The sequence below is a fragment of the Pomacea canaliculata genome, linkage group LG1 (assembly GCF_003073045.1).
Source record: "Pomacea canaliculata isolate SZHN2017 linkage group LG1, ASM307304v1, whole genome shotgun sequence".
Lineage (NCBI taxonomy): Eukaryota > Metazoa > Mollusca > Gastropoda > Architaenioglossa > Ampullariidae > Pomacea > Pomacea canaliculata.
The window spans coordinates 28,203,831-28,223,596 of record NC_037590.1 but is presented as its reverse complement, the minus strand read 5'-3'; the positions used below and the strand labels follow the sequence as shown (position 1 = coordinate 28,223,596).

The 19,766-nt window shown below is 41.5% G+C and overlaps 2 protein-coding genes across 2 annotated transcripts in view; both read right to left on the bottom strand.

Annotated features, from left to right (window-relative positions):
• Positions 1-19,766, bottom strand: part of LOC112560926 (netrin receptor UNC5B-like) — a 311,035-nt gene that overhangs the window by 252,595 nt on the left and 38,674 nt on the right. The gene's annotated exons all lie outside the window — the stretch shown is intronic.
• Positions 3,478-19,679, bottom strand: LOC112560920 (sperm-tail PG-rich repeat-containing protein 2-like). The gene is made up of 7 exons (XM_025233035.1): positions 19,568-19,679; positions 19,101-19,222; positions 18,177-18,317; positions 16,331-16,495; positions 9,808-9,978; positions 4,870-5,032; positions 3,478-3,710 (listed from the first exon to the last, which is right to left on the bottom strand). The coding sequence occupies exons 1-7, from the start codon at positions 19,677-19,679 to the stop codon at positions 3,478-3,480; spliced, it is 1,107 nt and encodes a 368-aa protein (XP_025088820.1).

Here is a 19,766-nt window from a genome sequence, read left to right as displayed (position 1 = left end):
GATGGTCCTCCATGTCGCTGATGCTGCCCGTGATATTTCGCAGCGCCTACAGACGTCTTCACCGCCGTGACCTTCCTGGCTTTTGATCTTCTAAACCGCCGCAATCGGAGGTAAAGGAGGAAACAGGATATTCCTCCATAACACATGGCCAAACAACTCCAAGAACTCCGTAACAAGCACGCGGCAGTCTGAAGGAGGCCAGTACACAGAGTTGTACAGGTCGGCAGAACATTATCGCGAGTCTATTTGTCCCTGCTACTGATAGCTTGAGGACTCACTGGTGCTGAGAATGTTCAGCGGCCTTCCCCCTACAACTATTGACTCCCAGTCCATAAAACTATGTCATTTACTCATATCTTGACAGATATCTGCTACAGACATAGACTTCATCCGTCCTCATTAACAAGACATTAACATTGTGCATTATATTCAATATGATATAGTAATATATAGTGTTATACATTATCTAGTATGACATAGTAGTGTCTTAGTCTCTTGAAATACAATGCTTCCGACTTTTGTATTTATTTATTTCCTTCGTTCTGAAATATGTGTTTGTGTGTGTGTTTGTGTGTGTTCTGCCAGTCGATGTTCCTTCTCTGCTCTACCCATGCCACCAAATACCAACCGATCTTTTCAATCAAAATGCCGCAATCCCCAAATTTCAAGTCTACAGTCAGAGAAAAGGTCTGTGTGCCAATAGACGAGAGACAGGCTGTACAAGGCGATGGTCTGTCTGGCCAGGAGCAACTCGGCACCAAATTTACTTCCTGGGGATAAACACAGCGACTGGCAGACCTGCTGTACTTGAGGCCATCTAAACAGTTTAGATCACTGATATGACGGGGTTTTGCTTGGAAACGAGTTGGCCGGCCCTCCCTCTGTGTATGGACAAGACCGCAAATGAATACTTGAAAATGGCCTCCTATGACGTCAGCATGGCGGTTACTTTAAATTAATTACACAGTTTTGCCTCAAAGTTCAAACACCAAACCGATTTTAACAAGGGATTGCAAAGTTCAAGTGCAAACGTCTGCTGGTCTCGGACAAGAAAGTTGGGTCTGTGAGGCCACCTCACCATCTTGTGGTCACACGGTGCGTGGTGTGTGGAGAGAGGGAGGTCTTGCAGTTCAGTGAGGACATGGTGAGGTGCAAGCACTGACTACAGTCTGTTCACAGAGTGCACCAGGGTTGGTAAGCACGCAGCTGTCACTGAATGGGACTCAAAATGTGAAATCAGGAGACGGCAACGAGAGTACTGAATGTTTTACTGGCTGCACCCAGCCGCTCTTCCGTCCCAGCAAAACCACTGAACCCAAGACAAACATGTGAAGAATTGCCAAAGTTCATCGAGTATGACGACCTTCAGTGTCGAGCACTAGCCAGGAGCAGCAAGAGTCTCGTGACTAATTATGAATGTTAAGACAACATTTGCTCAACTTCAGCAAAGATTCCATCTATCGTCTCCTCAGAAATACATTTCACTGACCTCCGGAATCAGGACATAATCCATGTACCAAGTTCTTTCTTGTTTTTTTATTTTTTTCTCTCTCTCTTGGCGTTCGATCATTCTCTTGCTTCGGACATTGTAAGCGGAATGATATACTTTACTGCTGTACTTAAGCTATCGTATATTCCACTGCACCAAAGACGATCAGGAAAGAAGCTGGCAGAATACAAAATGTCAGACCGGCACTAAATTCTGTCTTTGCCTTTATTGCCCACGTCTATCAGGGCTAATTTTTCTTTTACTGCAGTGAATGATGGTCTTTGAGCATGATGCCATACACTGAGTGCCACACCCTCGTTTCCATGTGTAAGTGCTGTTAGTTGATACTTCTGAACAATCCGTCTGTCCCCATTCTGTCTAGCACGTTGTAGAAGTATGTCTCCGAACTTTTTTTTATTCAAGTTCCAGTTTAGAGACAATTGACGGAATGACGGTGGCCAGTTCGATTCTGCTGATAATCACCGCAAGTCGTGACTTCCATGCAGAATACCAAGCGACAGTGAGGGGCAATAGAAAGACAGTTTTTAAGAAAGTAAGATACAACGTACAATTTTATCGGAACCAAGTAAACACATTCCCAGGTCTCTATTATTTGGGAAGTAAATTTGTCTGCCGTGTAAAATTGCCCGAGCAGTAAAAGAAAAAGTCACTTAGACAAGACCGCCACCAGCGAGCTCCTCTCCTCGGCATGTCGGCAGACAGACGGCCTGGGGGACACCCTACAGAGACACCAAATTCTTATGGTAACGAGCTGCTGTGATGATGGCTCCGCCATCAGGGTGTCTTCCGGGTGGGAAGGAGAGTGGGAAGGTGGAGGTCAGGGTGCTGGGGAACAAAATCTATGTCCTGTTTGTCGTCCGCGAGAGCCAGTGCGCGAAGGAAACCAAATTGTCACAACCTGGCCACTGGCAGCAAAACCTACTCCACAAACATGACGGCCCGCCGGGGGTGTCTAGACCAGTTTTCTCATGGCACATAGTGTAAAATTGCCTTCTAAAGGCCTTGTTTATCTCGTCGCTATCCTAATTGCCATTCATGAGGTGGAGACGTGCGACAGGTCAGAAACGCAGGCAGGCCATGTTTCCTGGAGACTGCTGTCGCTCCGTTGTGGGAATTTGTCAAGATCGGAGCTACCCGAGTCTACAGCGCCCTCACACCCTCTATCCTCTCATGTGTACACGGTCTGTTATGGTGACAATACTCTTCACAACGTGTCCACATACATGTCTTGCCCCCCACAACACGTGTACAAGCTGTTATCTCAGCGCTTACGTCACTGTCCAATCAGTGTCTCGTGACCTCTTATAAACCCTGAGGTCAGCGCCTTGCTGTTTATATCCTGCTAACTTCGTTCTATACATCACCACTGATAGATATCAAGAGGATTTCTCGGTATTCCAAGTTGTGTTATGGCCTGAAGATAATAAGAAATCTTTTCGTTGATAATGGAATTGAACATTTGCTCATCGCCCCAATCACGGCTTGAAGCTCTTTTCTCTTCGTTGTCTTGTTATTGTGCACAAGGAAGTAGAACCTTCCGACACTTATAATGAACCAAACAAAAATGTAAATCCTTACCCATTTTAAAGCCTAACCTTGCGAAATATTTTGCTGATAAAGCATCTGGCATCCGGTGGTGTGTTGTTGAACAAATACATTAACATTCCTAGGAACAGGTGAGAGAATCCAGCCAAAAAAAAAAAAAAAGAAAAGAAAAACAAAACAAAACAAAACAAAGAAACAAACAAAAAACAAAAAAAAAAAAACAAACAAACAAACAAACAAAAACAACTGAATCTTGGGAATGACACTACGCTTAATTTTTCGAAATTTCTGTAAATGTTGAAAAAAGAAAATAATAAAAACCACAAGAAAAACGTCGATTGTTGGAGAGTTTGTGTGTGTTTGCGAGAGACAGCCCCCGAAAACAAAAGGTATGGGATCTCACCTTGACGGCAGGTGAGGGGTCAGGGCAGCCTGCTGGTGACGGAGGCGAAGTTGGCGGTGGGCTGTGTGTAGCGGGCCTGGAATGGTTTCTCCTTCACCTGGTAGTGGGCGGGGCCGGGCTGCTCCACGCTGTTCATAAGCATACCCGTGTAGCGGGGGGCGGTGGTGCCGAACACCCCCTTACGGGTACTCTCCAGGTATGCCTTCTTCATGCTTTCCGCCCCAATGCCGCTGCTGTTGTAAGTGCCTGGACCTGTCACACCACAGCAACACTTGTTGTTTTGCTTTGCTTTGTTCTTAAAAGGGTAGATTTTAATAAATCTTCAGATTTAAAATTTCACTGTGAAAATGTGACCTCTCTGTTCGATTCTGCAAAATTCCCAGTAAATTCCCAGGTGTAGCTTTTAACGATAATTCCCCGTTTCTGTTGAATATGATTGACTCTCATAGCACGGACAATTTGTTCACATAGCACATTTGACTGTGCACTAGCGCCTCTGTAAGACATGAATCACCGAATAATAAAACTCTTTTTATAGTATATGTCGTAAAAATGTGTAAGTAAAGCGATGTTATCATGTTACCGTCGGCAAATCCTGAAAAGTATTAATAATAATATTTTGTATTTTTGTATTTGTCTAGTCTTCCTTTATGATGAAACATGCTTGCGGTTTGTTTATGAGAACATGTCAACACCAAAGAGCCCCAAGGAACCAGGACAGCTAGTCAGGGCAACATAGGGGCCTTGTAGTGATCGTGGACAGAAATCCACTGTTTTAGTTAAAACGTGGGACAACAGAGCAAAGCCCACAAGGGCTTCAGTCAGGGAATTTGTTAAAGACAAGACTAAAGTCGCTGATGAAAAAAACTGGAGTCCGAGCACGATCGTTGACTCCTAGGAGACCATGGCTCCTGCTTTCGACTGCATGACTTTCTAATGAAAGACTGGTTCATGGCCATGACAGCCGGCTGTCTTTTTTAGACAGCGAAATGTCAGCTTCTCTTGAATTTGATAAGTTTTTGTTTTCATTTCATCTCTTTATGTTATCTACCCACTGGCCTGTCACTTCTTTGGATTAGTTTTTCGTATTGCCCACAAAACAGGCGTGGCAGACAAAAACGTGAAAACAGCATCTCAAAATGGCAGTGTTTTCATCTTTTTATCGCTCGGAATTTTTTAAAAAAAAAAAAAAGGAAGTACTCGGCAGCAGTTCGGGCCGGCTGTTATGAGGTCTTGGACTTAGACACTGCTTTTGCTTACTGCCATTTGTGACACATTTAAAAAAACGTTTAAGTGGACCGAAGACGTAAGCCAAAAAGGAAAGAAAGAAAAAAGAAATACTCTGGACACAACGTCAGTCAGCGCATGGCGAGAGGAAGTTGAGTGCCAGCAGGTGGCAGACGAGCTTTACCTGGAGTGTCCTTGACATTATGATGGGTAGGCTGGAAACGGACGGAGGTCTGACCAAAGGGACTTCGTTTCAACCCCGAGATTCGCTTCACAGTTTCCAGGGCTGTGCGGGGGTCGTTGTAGGTGCCTGGTGGGGGGACTGCGTTCTTGATCGGAGCAAATCTCTATGGACAGGATATACAGAGAAACAGAGTGATTAGTTTAAAAAATATGTTCATTGACAGTAAAGTATTTCCGGGGAAAAGGACGACAATTTCATTAAAAAAAACGAAGAAAAAATTACTACATGGACCGGTGATGATCTTTTCTATCAGGACTCTGTGTTTTAAGAGAACAAGATCAGGGACTATCTGATGAATAAGCCGTAGAAAATGCGAGAACCGTTTTAATTTTCGATTTATTGTCTGCTTATGGACACCATGAGGCATTGTGACAACAAACACAATAAAGACAGGCGATCACAACAACGGTCCTTTGATGATGACGATGAAACGTTGATGGCGACAGCAACGAAAGAGTAAAAAGAACTATAGCAAAGGCTGCGACGACTTAGAAAGAAAGAAAACGAAGATTAAAGAGAAGAAACGACAACAATAACAGTGTTGTTACAAGCGACGACATACAAGAAAAGAAAGAAAAAGAAGAGAAAACAGAAGAAAATATTGCTCCGATCCGGTAACAACTATAAATCTATAAATGATATAAAAGTTTTTCGTACCTTGGCTTGAGAAAGGAAAGGTGGATGTTCTACCTCCATCCCTCCATATTGATCTTAGGCTGCTGAGGCTCGAACTGACTTCGTATATAATACTTGCCTGGCCCTGGGCCGCCCTGCAGACAAACATCGCACAGTACATCATGGAGACAGTCTATTCTCAGTCCATCATCCGGAAGACAATGATATCATAATATCCTTGAAGACAAGTTATACACATTAAGAATAACAGGAGGGCATATTGCGAATCAGATGTAATATTAGACAACACTGAAATCCTTTACCACAACAATACACGCAGGCCGATCTTGTAAATAAGTATACAAAGGCCTGATGTTACTTACCAGACCTGAAATATTACGGGTGTGTACATGTATGGCTATTTCCCTTTCCCCTTAATCGTATCTGAATTGTAAAATGAGTACATAGTCGCAGTTTGTCACGCTGGTGCTGAGCAGCATGCAGACCTAATGGCCACTTTCATCAGCCTCCCCCTCCCTTCCCTGGCCTAAACAAGACATTATGAGGGCAGGATAGGGACGATAACTCTGCCTTGTATGACAGGCCGCAAGGACGATAATCGCCTTATCGCGGTCATTAACAAGCAGAGAAGTAATGACTCTCTCTTGTCACAGAGGATGATTTCTGTTCGCTCTGGCCGCAGACCCTTACAAGATTTGTGACGACCCCCATGGCCGGCCTGTGCCTGTGGCTGTGTGCCGAGGGTTGTGGGCAGGAAGCGCTCAGTTATGCCGGAACAAAGATCAATCCAAGGTGCAAACAGCTTTAAATCGCCGAGTGGGGAAGGCAAACCGCTTCCACCCTGAGGAATGCTGTGAATTATGAGTGAGGAGTTTTTACAGCGGTTAATCGGAAAATTACGACGTAATCAGCACGCGCTTCCCTCGCACCCACGGCGGGTGGACGGCCCGGGCCAGCTTGTCCTAGTGTCGCACCAGTCTTGTCCCTTGTTAATCACTGTTGACATCTCAGCTTTCCAGGCAAACACACACGTTCTCTCTCTCTTAACTCTCAGCCCAGCTTCCTCTCCCCCACCAGACTTTACTGTTGCCCTCACTGATTTCACGCATACATTCGGTATTAGTAAGTGAGGCGCTCTGGTGACAATGATGTCAATAATTGTGGACATGCTTTGTTGAGCTCTGTATATATTTGTTAATTGTAAACCGTACGGCTGATGAGGATGCTGGTGTAGGCAAGCCTACATACATTGCAGTGTGTGGCTGATTATGGAGATACCTCGCAATAATATTAAGCAAGCCTACAAAAATATAGATAATACTGTAAATAAGAAGAAGTATGAGAATACAAAGACTGTTATACAGAAACTTGCGAACTATGCAATAAAAGAATCCAAGATCGTATTGGAGGTGTCTAAACTCCTCTTCTCCAAGTAGGAATAGATAACAATTGACACTCCATCTTACGAGGAATTTGTGCAGTACTTTGAAAAGTTAAAAAATATTTTTGACGAAGTCATCCTCCTAACACGTACTACTTAGATAAAAATGATGATATAATCATTGATTTTATTAATTAATGAATACGAAAGCAGGCAGTAAACGTATTATTAAGAAATTTTATTCAAATTATATTGTCAGTTTTTTCAGTAACTGGATGAAGATAATAATAATAAATGCGAAAATTTGTAAAGCGTATATTCACATTCACAAGGAGCACGCTCTTATGTGTGTTTTAATATGATGTGAATGTCGTGTTAAATTGTTACGATTGCAGTTTCAGAATGTGATGTATATCTGCATACATATATACATGATTGTTATGTTGTGACATATTTCAGGTTTGAATGTATCATTGTTTGTATCATGGCTACAAATGCCCGCCTGTACTTACAGCCGAATAAATAAATAAAGACAGCCATTTCTTTCTGTGTCTAGAAATGTATATTTTCGGGGGAGGGGAGAAACTGAAAAATGCTCTGTGCGTCTCACTCCATCCTTCATCCTTCTTATCCTCCTCGCCCTCGGACACCCTCTCTCCCATTTACTCACTAAATGCTTCGTTGGTTCGCACTCCTTCACACAAGTTCTGACAAACTTAGTCTCTAGTCTCGACCTCTCTTTCTCTCTCTCTCTCTCACACACGTGCACGCGCACATATACTCCCGTCAGACTTTCCTTTGCACGCCCTGGAACCCTATTCTACAACTTGTAAATCCTATTACACCAGAACATTCCATTCCATTTGTGTTATTGATGTCCACCAAAGTGCTGACACGGGGAAACAAAACTGTCAGTCACTCCACCATTGTTCGTCACGCCATGAAGATCAAGTCAGCGACAACTGCGTGTGATCCCCTAACTCTTCTGCTTTTAACAGCTCGCAGTGATAAGATGAAAGATTAATAGCCTCATTCAAACTTGATGCATTTCATCACAGGGTTTCGAGTAAGATGAAATTTATCGGATTATTTATAACCCTCCCTGTCAATTTTCTCTTTCAAAACTTTGGGAGTTTCCGCAATGCAAACATTAATTTCTGCTGCCGGTGGAAAATCTTTCGAGACATTTTTTGTGTGTTTATCATCAAAGTTTGCAAGACTGATCGCATCCTGTCAAAGACTTGTATTTCTTGCTTTTAATGTCACTGCTGCACTCGTACACGCAAAAGCACACGCATAAGGAATGCAGATTGGGAATGGGAGAGGAATACAGAAAGAATGAGAAATGATGGAGTCTGGTGATGGCACCGACCTTGCTGATATCACGAGCAACATCGTTCACATGTTTTGCTCAGAAACACACCATAAGACACCTTCCCGCTCGTGCTGGGGGCAGGCACCCTAGCCTAATGGTGAAAAATGAATGCAGCGGTTCGAAACCATCTCGAGGCTGTGGATGGAAACTATCCTTGTTAACCCCGCAGATGCCCTAGACCCGATGAATCACTTTGAACCGATTTTCACTGGTCATTAGGTTCAGGGACTCGTTTTTTACTCATTACTGCTAGTATATAAATTCACACATACACGTAGTACCTACACAAGGTCAGTTCATTGTGAACATTATGAGCACTTTCTTTATTATTTCTTCTATGTAATGGAAACGTAGAAGGATAAAGAAACTCTTGCGCTCAAGTTTAAGCCCATTTGGCGAAACGACGAAGTGTTGAAACTCGTCTATGAAAGCATCGCAGGGCAGAAAGTGTTCTCATAGCATCTTCTTATCATTTGGTGCATAAGGTCCTTACAAGTCCTCTTGGAAATTAATAGCCTTTCCTCCCTCAGTTTAATATCCAGTAATGGGGTTTGTATCTGTGATAAACAGGACGGACGCACTGTGATAATGAAATGAGTTCATCCTAAAGGGGTAAGATACGACAATTAATAGTTCTGCCCTCTCGAACACCTACTTTCATCTCAATGTTTTGATGCCATTTCCCTCAGAACTGTAAACAGGCGTTCACGCACCATTTCTCACAAGCCTGCACAATCTAAGGCAGACCGCTTGTGTTGTAACAGCAAAAGTGTATGAAAAGCTCAGAAAGAGAAAAAGAAAGAGCCAGAGAGAAACGGGGACAAAATACAGAAAAATAAAGACAAGAGTTTTGAATGGTACGAGTACAGTGTGGGTACCCTCAGATGGGGAGTAGTATAAACACAGTGTGGTTACCATCTGGGGCCGTAGCTATAAAGCGAGGTTAAGTCGTTGCCCTGGGTAATGGGGGAACTAAAGGACAAGCGTCTTGTTTTCGAAGTTATAAAACAGTGTCCAGACCCCGTAGCCGTTGTTTAGCCCCTAAAGCGGGAGTTAAAATGCGGTTGCAAAGATGCCCTGGAGTAAAGAAACATGATGTAGTGTCCACGGTGCCTGGGAATTGCATTGTTACTACGAAAATAAGAATTTTCCTTGTGTTTCTCATTTCGCCCTGAGGAAACGACTTACTGTCGGTTCATATCTAGGGCACCAGACTCAGATACTCTTTTTCTTTATTCAGTGCAGGCTCGCGCCCAGCACTAAGGGAGGTAAATATTTGTCATGTGCAACACTCACATTTTTGTTACCTCACAATCAGAACTAGACTGAAGTACACAGTTGAGTAAAAGGGAAGTAGTATAAACACAGTATGGTTAACCTCGGGTATATTACTATGTACTATGTACAATAGATCCGCCACTCACCCTTTTCTCTATTTCCTTGGCGATGGCTTCGTGATAGCGAGGAACCCTGGACTCGTGCGAACAGCGGCGACTTCTTCGTCGTGCACGTTGGCGTTCTCGGCCTTGTTGAGCACCTCCTTGTAAGGGTCGTAGTCTCCAGGCCCAGGGCCACCTTTACCACCAAAGTCCGTCCGCTGGGAGGTCATTTTGCCAAAGTGCACGCCTTTGTACTGCCGTGTTGGCTTCGGATCCGTCTGTACAGGAGAAAGGTTTTTGAGAACATTAGGGGGAGAAGAAAAGCAATACAGGAAGTTAGGTACAGCGATGACACAAACATTGTGGAAGACAGTGATACAATGTGAGTGAGTCCAAAGTTGTTTTATGTGGTGTCTTCAGATCCTTCACAATTTGCGCCGCTAAAACACCCTACACCCAATGAACGTTCAACCACTAATGGTAACCGTGCTTCTGAGGCAACAGCCACAACAAATCTTCTTCCGCGGTCTGATGCTAGTATCCACTAGCTTTCACTCTGGTGACAGCAATAATTCAAGAAAATTCACAGTTACTATTCTTGAGTCATATGAGCAAAGCCACGATTTGTGGCCCATCGCGCTAAGAGGTTAACCGGCCAAATATGGACGAAAGTTTGACAAAGTCTGGAAAAGTTTTTTCTTTAAAAAAAAAATAATAAGACGGGAACTGGCTTTGCGTTAGTTAACCTCTAACATCTTCTCTTTCTTTACAAAGCTGTAACAAAGGCAAGATAGCTGTACCCTCTCTCTCTAGTCAAGAGCATCCAGTACACTCACAGCCTCCCCCTACAACAAACGGTGGACCGACATTTGCTGCTACCTCACGTCTTCTCCACTACTTAATCAGATTTTTTCATAGGATGATTGGCAACTGGGAAGGAACAAATTATCTGTAAATGAACATTATTTACTTCAAACGACCAGATTACACTGAGTTGAATGAGTCTATCTAACACACACATATATAAGAAGCACATATAGGTGTGGGTACACCTCTGTACAGATCAAACAGACATAAAGACAGGCTGTGACGGAGAAACACAGAAAAGGATATACAAAAATTAGATACGACAACAGTAAAGGAACTAAGACTAAGAGGAAGGAAGAACACTTCAAAACTACAAACTGAAATTTTTTAAAACGAATTAATGACGATGTAGCCTCGAATTTAGTTCCAGTTTCGGGCTTTTTAAGTCACAGCGTTCTTGAGTTTTCTTAAAGTTGATAAAGGACACGGACACACCTGCTACAGCAGCTACAAGTATGTGTGGGTCTTGTACCTCGCTACCTGCAATCTTACACTTGGTCTGCTACGGCTGAGCTGTGTCCACCAGCCACGTCACGTGATGTATGGGGTTCATCCTTGGTCACCTGCAGGGTGAGGAGCTGGCGGCCGCACTGTAGGCGGAGGGGCCTACATGTGCTAGGGGCTCGCCAGGCCCCGCTATTCCCACGCTCAGCCTCACAGGCTTGGGGAGTCACGCCTTTTATAACCTTTTCAGACCTACGCTCATTTCCAACATCCAAGGAAAATATAATTACTGACCACTTCTCAGTCTCTAAGTTTAACAGCTAGCCACACACACACACGCACACACAGTGCGTTACGTAAAGGATTCCGCCTGTTGCCGTCTGTGAGAATATAATTAGCACCGACACATGAATAATACCATAAAGCAAAACACAGAAGATCAACCGACATTTTTTATCTTCACCGAAAGTGTGATTTTTAAGCGTTTGACTTTATGACTCGGCGCGCATAAATATGATGAGAAACAGATGTGAATATTGCTGTCGGCACACCTTCATTACAACATCTGAAAGGACTATGATGAGCATCTTTTTTGGGAAATATGTTGAATTTGTAAATTAAAAGATTGGTGCGTGCGCGCACACACACACACTAACATTAAGACGTTTTCGCTGATACTGACGTTCATCTAAAGGACATTCCTCTCTCTACACCCTTCATCAGGCGCAGCACATCAGCACACTGCCGATATTATGGACACCTTGGTGTGTTGCATGCTGAGGAAGACTGTTGCACATCTGACTCCAACATGCACAGTCATCTGAGAGTTTCAACAAGCGCACTCCGCGGCTGATAATTTACATTGCGTCCATCCCTCTCTCTCTCAAGACCGTGCTCCATGCGAGTCTGTGCAATAAATCGTCAGGCCAACTTGGTCTTGAACCTTCTGTGACACAGGCTGCCAAAAGGTAACTCCTTGTACATTGTAGGCTCGGTCTCTTTATCTGCACCTGATGCTTGAAGCAAGCTGTTCTGCGCAAGTTCTGGCATAAACGTCGAGCACGCAACTCATCAACCAGCGAGTGAAAGGCATGCAAATGTCCGGGGAGCACCCGGTCGGGATTTAAAGGATAAGGAATTAAAGAAGACGCAAGTGATTTCAAACACCCATCTAGATAGAGTGCCGCATAATGTACACAGTTTTAGATACAAGCGTGCCTGGAGATTGCCATTGTCGTCTAAACTGAACAAGCGCGACAATGAAAAAGTCACAAAAAAAGACAATGGGAGGGAGGGCAAGAAAAATGGAGAAAGAGGAAGAAAGAGCAGAGGAAAAAAAAAAACAAAAAAGGGGACAGCCAGAGAAAAAGAGAAGAGACAGAGAGAGTAGGAAAAGGAAAAACACAAAGATGAGATAAACAGAAAAAGGCCGGTTGCCACAACGTGAACGATAAAGGCAATCAAAGACAAAGGGAAGAGTGAGAACTGTAAGCTTGTGCTGACTTTATGACCTTTTTATGAAGATAAACTTAAAATCTCCACTATTTGCCTAAGCCTGCAACAAACTTGACAGATACCGTTATAATCTTTCTTCTTGCGCATATTTCGCTGAAAGTTATATTTATGTGTATTTAGTTACACAGGAGAAAGAAACTTACTGTAACCTCAGTCCCAAAGTTTATCACCAAAACAATAAACCCAGCGGCGCCACCGGCTCGACCAAGATTCCAATTTATGGCAACAGTGGCAATTTAATTTGCATGACTCTCTGCAAGTGCATCTTAATGATGTGTGCGCACGTGTGCAATAGTGGCGGTGACCAGGAACATGTTCCACGCCGCCAAAAGAACAAAAACTTCATTCAATCTAAATATAGAAACAGATCCCTTTTCCTCGCCGTTCTGCGTTTCTAACTAATTGGCAATTCCACTTACAAATGTTGTACACAAACCGTCTGAAGTACTTGTTATCGCCTATTCCCAGCCTATGGCCATTCTCTCCATTCATTCCCAATATAATACCCGACGCTCCTCGCATGAGGGATATTGGCCGGGGGTTTATCGTCCCACAAAACACGATGTCGTTCAGCTAGCTGCAGACGAGACGCGGGGACCCTGCTGCCCACCACGGCTATTTTCTTCTGCATTCAATTGCTCTCTCTGCGGGAGCTTCCGTGTGCCCATAAAAGCCCGAACCCACTAAATTCACTCTTTGAACGCGATTATGATAGTCGTGAAACGTTAACAGACCGTGGAGGAGGGGAAAAAAAAAATAAAAAGAAGTTGCCTCTGGTTACATCGATGGCAGGCCCGACATGGTGGAAACCTTTTGGTAAGACAGAAAAGTGCGTGGTAAGATGACTTGTCCTGACAATGGCGGTCAACACTGGGGATCAGCGACCACTGATCATTACTAGCAGGCTCGGGGGTGGGTGAGAGCGTGCGTGTGGGGAGGATATCAGTCAAAGTTGTCGATCCATACGACTCAGTCTTAAGCTTGTGTAATGATGCCCGAAACACAGCTGCCTTCTGTACAGACCTGTCTACACAAAGTCATCGTGTGTGCGACGCCAGGACATGTTAGTCATGGCAACCACCACTTGTTATGATGGTGTGTGTCCTGGGTGTGTCCAACAAACCCCAGCCTTACATATATTACAGCGTGAGAGAGAGAGAGTCTTCAAGTTTCAATCCATACCTTAGCTATCACCTCAAATTTATTTTCTTTGTCTTTTTTCGTCTGAAATCTCAAAATACTGCATTCTCTTTTATCTGCTTCTCGTTGGCTGCTTCAGTCCTCTAGAGAAGAAAGTCTGCTACAAAAACCTCCCACCGTCAGCTCGTGTCTCCTCGCCAGCGCGTTGTTAACATAAAAAAGTCGTCTAATCCCGAGGTTAGCGGGTACACCATCGAGCTAAAAGCTTGTAATAACTACGGCATTCTTAGAAAAGCACATTAACAAGGCTTTATAAAAATAATGACACAGTCTTTTAGAGGTGGACTGGTGGGAGACATTTTTACATGGCTTCTGCCAGTTTTAAATAGCTCGCTCTTCACCGCTGGACACGACCAGTGCTCGCGCTGCCATGGTTTTGTTTCACGCAATGTGAGAAAACATCTCCCCCAAGCCCTCCCTCTTTTTGTTTAGCTACGTCACTAATACATGAAGTAATCTGCTCTGTCTTTTGAGCAATCCCTAATCTTCATCCTTCCCACCATTATTCTCTCTTGTGATGGGCGAGAGAAAAACAGTATCCCGTTATTTTTTCTTCTTTTTTGATTGATTGGTTGCCTCGTTCAAACGGCTGAAATTCCTCTTGTTTCAATCACACGAAAGTGCCAGCAAGCCTTAATTTCATCTTTTTTTCTTCCCATTGTTTTCTTGTCTCTGGCCGCACGAGTCTTTTATGGCTTAAAACCGGATTGATCAAGCTCAGTCCTTGCTGGCGCTGACCGCACGGCTCTCGCCTCCATGTTTTTGCGCCGACCACAAGCTTTTTGCAGGGGTGCTGCTGGTGACTTAAACTGGTTAACTAACATCTCGGCACTTCATCGGGAGATTGTCACAACCGCCAAACAATAACACATGGCACGTCCATGCCAGAGGAACAGCACATCTGCCTCGAGGATGACAAAGATGCCGTGGTCTTGTGGTGCTGCAACATGTCTCTGGCGAGAGCTGTCAGCGTCCAACGCCACCCTTACTCCCCCTCGAAATGTTGATATCTTCTTTCACTCAATTATTTATGACAAAAGATCAGATGCTGTTTGATTAGAAATCAAGCGAACGAAAGAAACGTATAGAGGTTACGTTACAATATTAATTTCCGCTGAGCTGCCCTGTCCAAGATAAAACGATTTTGGCCGGTAATAAAACTGGAGCGTGTTGTTGAACAATTTTTCTGTATGAAGAAATATTCCATCTGCAAACTTATTTTCATAAGATATGAAAACTGTAGAAGAAAGGTTTACAAGCTAGCATCAAGCTCTAGCATCTCTGACATATGGTGTCAGCGGCATTCTTTCAGAGAGACGCTTGGAAGACACACACACAAAATTTGTTCCACTACCGCTTTTTATGTAAGTGCCCATATCAAATGTTTCTCCCTATCGCTTTATCATCGAATTTTTTTTTTTTTTGTTTTTCGTTGGTGTGTCGGTCGCATAGCATTTTCTTCGTTCCAGCACAAAAGCAAACTTTAATGTTTCTAGACTTTGTACTGATTGATTGATTGAATATATGGACTGACTGTCTGAACAATTGATTCATTGATTCTGTAATATCTTTTCAGGACACAGTTTGACGTAAGCTCCGTATGCCCACAGCTCCTACAAAACATGTCAGCAGGTGTGGTTTACTATCTTCCCACCATCCCCAGAAAAGACAGCCTAAAGACTACGCCTGCCGCTGTTTGAGTGGTGGAAAAAAATCAAGTTAGACAAGCAGCATTGTAGAAAGCGCGCCACTACGGCAGCTGGAAGACTAGGTCTAAACTCATCAAATTCCAGATGGTTAGGCCGCAGACCTGGACAGCGCCCTTGCTTTACAGATTTCCTGGTAGCAATGAGGTGGGCGGAAAGAGCAGACAACCGAGGCCAAAGTAAGCGACAAGTTCTCCCAGGGCCGCAGAGCTGGGGCGGTCCCCTAATGTAAAACTGAGCGGGGTATGGGTCTAGTGACGTTGACGAAGATGCATGTTCTCGGGTGCCAGACTTGACGAGCTGCATTTTCAAACTAGGGGAAAGCTCTGGTCGGTCGCACATTTGGCTGTCTTCACTTTGGGGTCGCTTGCTTGACCTCAGAGGCTCAATCACTGTAGAATGCATTTCCAGTTTTGGAGTGTATATCCTTTCCTGGTGCACATGCCAATATTGTCATTTGTGTAGTGAGGACTCGTGTTTTCCGGTGACTTTAACAGTTCAACCTCCCAAACTAAACCTTTATAAACTATTGTTACTTCTTATTTTTTGATAAAGATTAATATTGACAATAAAATAGATTAAAAATGTTAACTGTTATAACTGACTATATGTCATATTTTGATAAGGATAAATGAAGTCTAAGGAAAACAGATCAAATGACTTAGAGGATAATTTTGAAAAAAATGTTCATATGAAGTATAAACTACAGATCATACTTAAATTGCTTAAAATATGCAAAAATCTTTTTCATCTAGGGAGACGTTCATCATGTATAGAAGTTGGACATCTGTCTGGAGGTTAGTCAGTGATATATTTCATGCAACATAATCATGTTTAGTATCCAAACAGCCAATACGCAAATACAACACTTACTGTTTTCAATTAAAAGTATACATACACTGTGTGGGTTGTAGAATGCAGGACCAATGGTGGTATCCCTGCTTGGTGCCTCCTGCTTCCGCAAGGTTCCATCTTCACATTCTTCATATCCATATGCCAGACCTCTTGAAGGAATTGATGGTGCGTCTGCTTTTCTATGAAACTTGACTCTGCTGCTTACAAGCTATTAAGGAAAAAAAACCCCAAAACTTGTAAACAGATTTATGAAGAAACAATTTTTGTAGCCATTAATGACTATTTTATACACCCACCATAAATAAAACATATATGAGAGAGGATGGCTAAAAAAAATAGAGCAGAAAAATATGGGCTAGCATACTTAAACTGGTTATGAAAAACTGTTTTCTTTAGTTACATCTGCAGTTAGGATTTTTACACATATTCTATAGAAGGATTAATGAGCTTTTTCTGTTCCGGTTAAAGCTAAAGGTTCCTGATGCTCTATTTGGTATTAATGTGCAACTTACAGAAAACTTACCAAGATAAAATGGGAGATGCATAAAGTTCACTAACTGATGGATTTTTAAGCACACGTGAAAGGAAATAAGTAAAAATCCCTTCCATTAGCATTTTTTCCGCCCCCCAAAAAATGTACATATATAATCTAGTTTTCTTCTAATGATGCATATTGCTGGCTGAATTATGTGTGCATGCTGGTTTTTTTTATTGACAAAAATGAAAAAGCTTCAGAAACAGAGATAGGGAAAGATAAAGAGAGAGGTGGATAGGGATGAAGGAAGTAAGGAGGAGGAAGGGCTAAACATGACTTTAAAAGATCTCACTGATGAAAAGAGACGTGTAAAATAATTTATCACTTTCATTACGTTTCTTGGAAAAAACATGCACAAGGATATCTTTACTTTGCTAAAACTGAAACAATTAAAGGAAGGAAGTATTTAGAGAAACAGTAACTCTTTTAAGTAAGGTGTCTCAAAATGAATTTAACACTACAAGCGTGTCGCGACCTTCGACTTTGACGATAAAGTTTTTTTTGCAAGACGAGAAATTATCGAGACCATTTTTTTTTTTTAAAACGAGAACTCCAGATGTGCGTTAGCTCCATAGAAAGCGCGACTGAAGAATGAGGCAAATCGGACTAAGGGAGACAACCTCCGACCATCGTCAGGCACAAACTCGCGCTCGATTCATAACCCCGGGGTAAATTGCTTATTATTTTCTTTACTTTGCAACTAACGCTACATTTTCCGTTTTCTGAAATATTTTTTGTTAATTAATGATGTGAAAAGAATCATTATGAGTTTTGTTTTCTACTGTTTTTTAGAATTTATTTCGCTAGTAAAAAGTTCCAAAATAGTAAGTCACTTCAACAGAAATATTTTTTTTCAAAGTTTGCAACAGATTTTAAATGAGTGTGTGTGTGTTAGAGAGAAAAAAAAAAGAAAGAGAAAGAAATACTACTGATAGTTCTAAAATAGAGTCCATCAACATTCACTACATTTGGTTTTATAAAAATTATTTAAATTATTAATACTTTGAAATAATTTATTGTGAATATATTCAAAATATAGTGCTTGTTTTCAATGGTGCTTGCCCTGATTTTTAATGTACTTGTGATATGGCATGAAAGAACTTAGGTGAACACAATCAATAAGCATGTTTGACATATGCTTTTGAAAGCTACTCTACCCAAATGGTATATGGGGTCTGTGACCATTTTATAGTAGGTTATACTGAACCTCTCTATAAAAAAGTAAAGTCATTATAACTACTTTTTACTTTTAAATTTGTTTCAGATTTCTTGCTCTTTCTCTTCTATGTGTATTGTTCAAATCAAAAATATTTTCATGTGCTCTTTGTATTTAATGAAACTTACTACACAATACCTTTCCTGTTCCAAAATCTGGAGCAGTTGTAACCTTATGAGGAAAGTCCTGGATTTTGTCACAGTTGTAAGTTCCTGGGCCAGGAGTATCAGTTGAAAGATTCTTGAATCTCTTCTCCTTTGTTGAAAGTGTATGTCCACCCTAATTTTGAATAAATAAATCAATATTTTAAAAGTAAATAGTTGCTAGGTTCAAGTTTACAATTTTATTTTGTCTGATATCTCTATGGGGATAATATTTATTTAAATTATGTTATTTATTAGTGCCAAATAAAAACAGATAAACATACAGATATTTTAACGGAAAAAGATCTACTTTTTCTAAATGGGCAATTTTGCAGAAATCTGGATAAAGCAATTTTTAAATGTCAAGAAACTTTAAATCTCCCCTTTTATTCACTTATATATCTTTATACAAATATTACAATGCAACTGTATTAAATACTGTACAATGATAACCAAAACTATGAAATGAAAGTATTTGCTTTGAGTGAGAAATTTTTCTAATATTTTTGAGGGGATGTCTGTTTTTTTAGGATTCTTTTCATAAAGTAAATTTTGTTATTCTTATTTTAAATGAAAACTGTATGTAATTTTGATAATTTTGTCGGCAACAAATATGTGATAACAACTATTTTCTGTAATGTAATGTGGATTTTTAAAAAGCTGTTTAGTTTTTTCTTAGGCATGTGTAACCAATTATGTAAACACAAACCCTGTCTTTACGCTTTATAGAAGTAAATGTTGTAGCCATTTGAAACCCATAAACAGATAACCTACCACTGTTAAAAAGAAGTCTTAAGGTGTTCTTCAATAGAAAGTAAACTTAATGAATATCTAGATGCTTGCATTTACATGCAGTATCTATTTATACATTTATTAAATAAACAAACAGGCATAAAAATATTGTATTTCTTTCCAATACCTTGATATTTTTCTGTGGTATGTTTGGGTCATAATGGCCAGGTCCAGGTGCTGCCACCACATTATCACCAATGTTTAGAAATGAGTCACGGCTTGTCATAGATAGAAATGGAGCATAACCATCTGCAAATACATTTTACAGTTTACTAGTTCATCACTTAAAGAGATAAAGAAAATAATTACAATGTTGACACTCTCCTGATTTTTCTTGAAAAATTAATATGCATACATTCTCTCTCTTTATCTTTATCGACAAACCGCCTATCTACCCAATCACATACACACAAGTAATGTTCATGCATGAAAACTATGTACACAAGAAATATATATTAAAAGTGCTCGAAAATAATTTGTCATTTTAAAATAACTAGATTAAAAATTCACACTTAATTTTTTTATTTATGACAGTTTCTCCAATTAACATTGCCATAATCTGGCTACTATGCTACAAATTTAACAGGAGTCTACCTGACTTAAGACGTGCTTTGCTTGGCAGGTCAGGGTCATAACTGCCTGGGCCAACATTAGCAGAAGTAGACCCAGCAATAAAACCAAAATCTCGTGCTGCTCTGTCATACATGGTGTTGGCCTGCTAGTTTGCAAATTTGACAACTACTGCACCTGGTGTTGTTGAAAAGATACACATGACACTTCAGGACATGCTTTA

Coding starts and splice junctions, on each gene's coding strand:
- LOC112560920 (XM_025233035.1), bottom strand. CDS start 19,679: ATGTATGACAGAGCAGCACGAGATTTTGGTTTTATTGCTGGGTCTACT. Junction 18,318..19,100: donor TACCACAGAAAAATATCAAG/GTATTGGAAAGA, acceptor ATTCAAAATTAG/GGTGGACATACACTTTCAAC. Junction 16,496..18,176: donor CAGATTTTGGAACAGGAAAG/GTATTGTGTAGT, acceptor TTTCCTTAATAG/CTTGTAAGCAGCAGAGTCAA.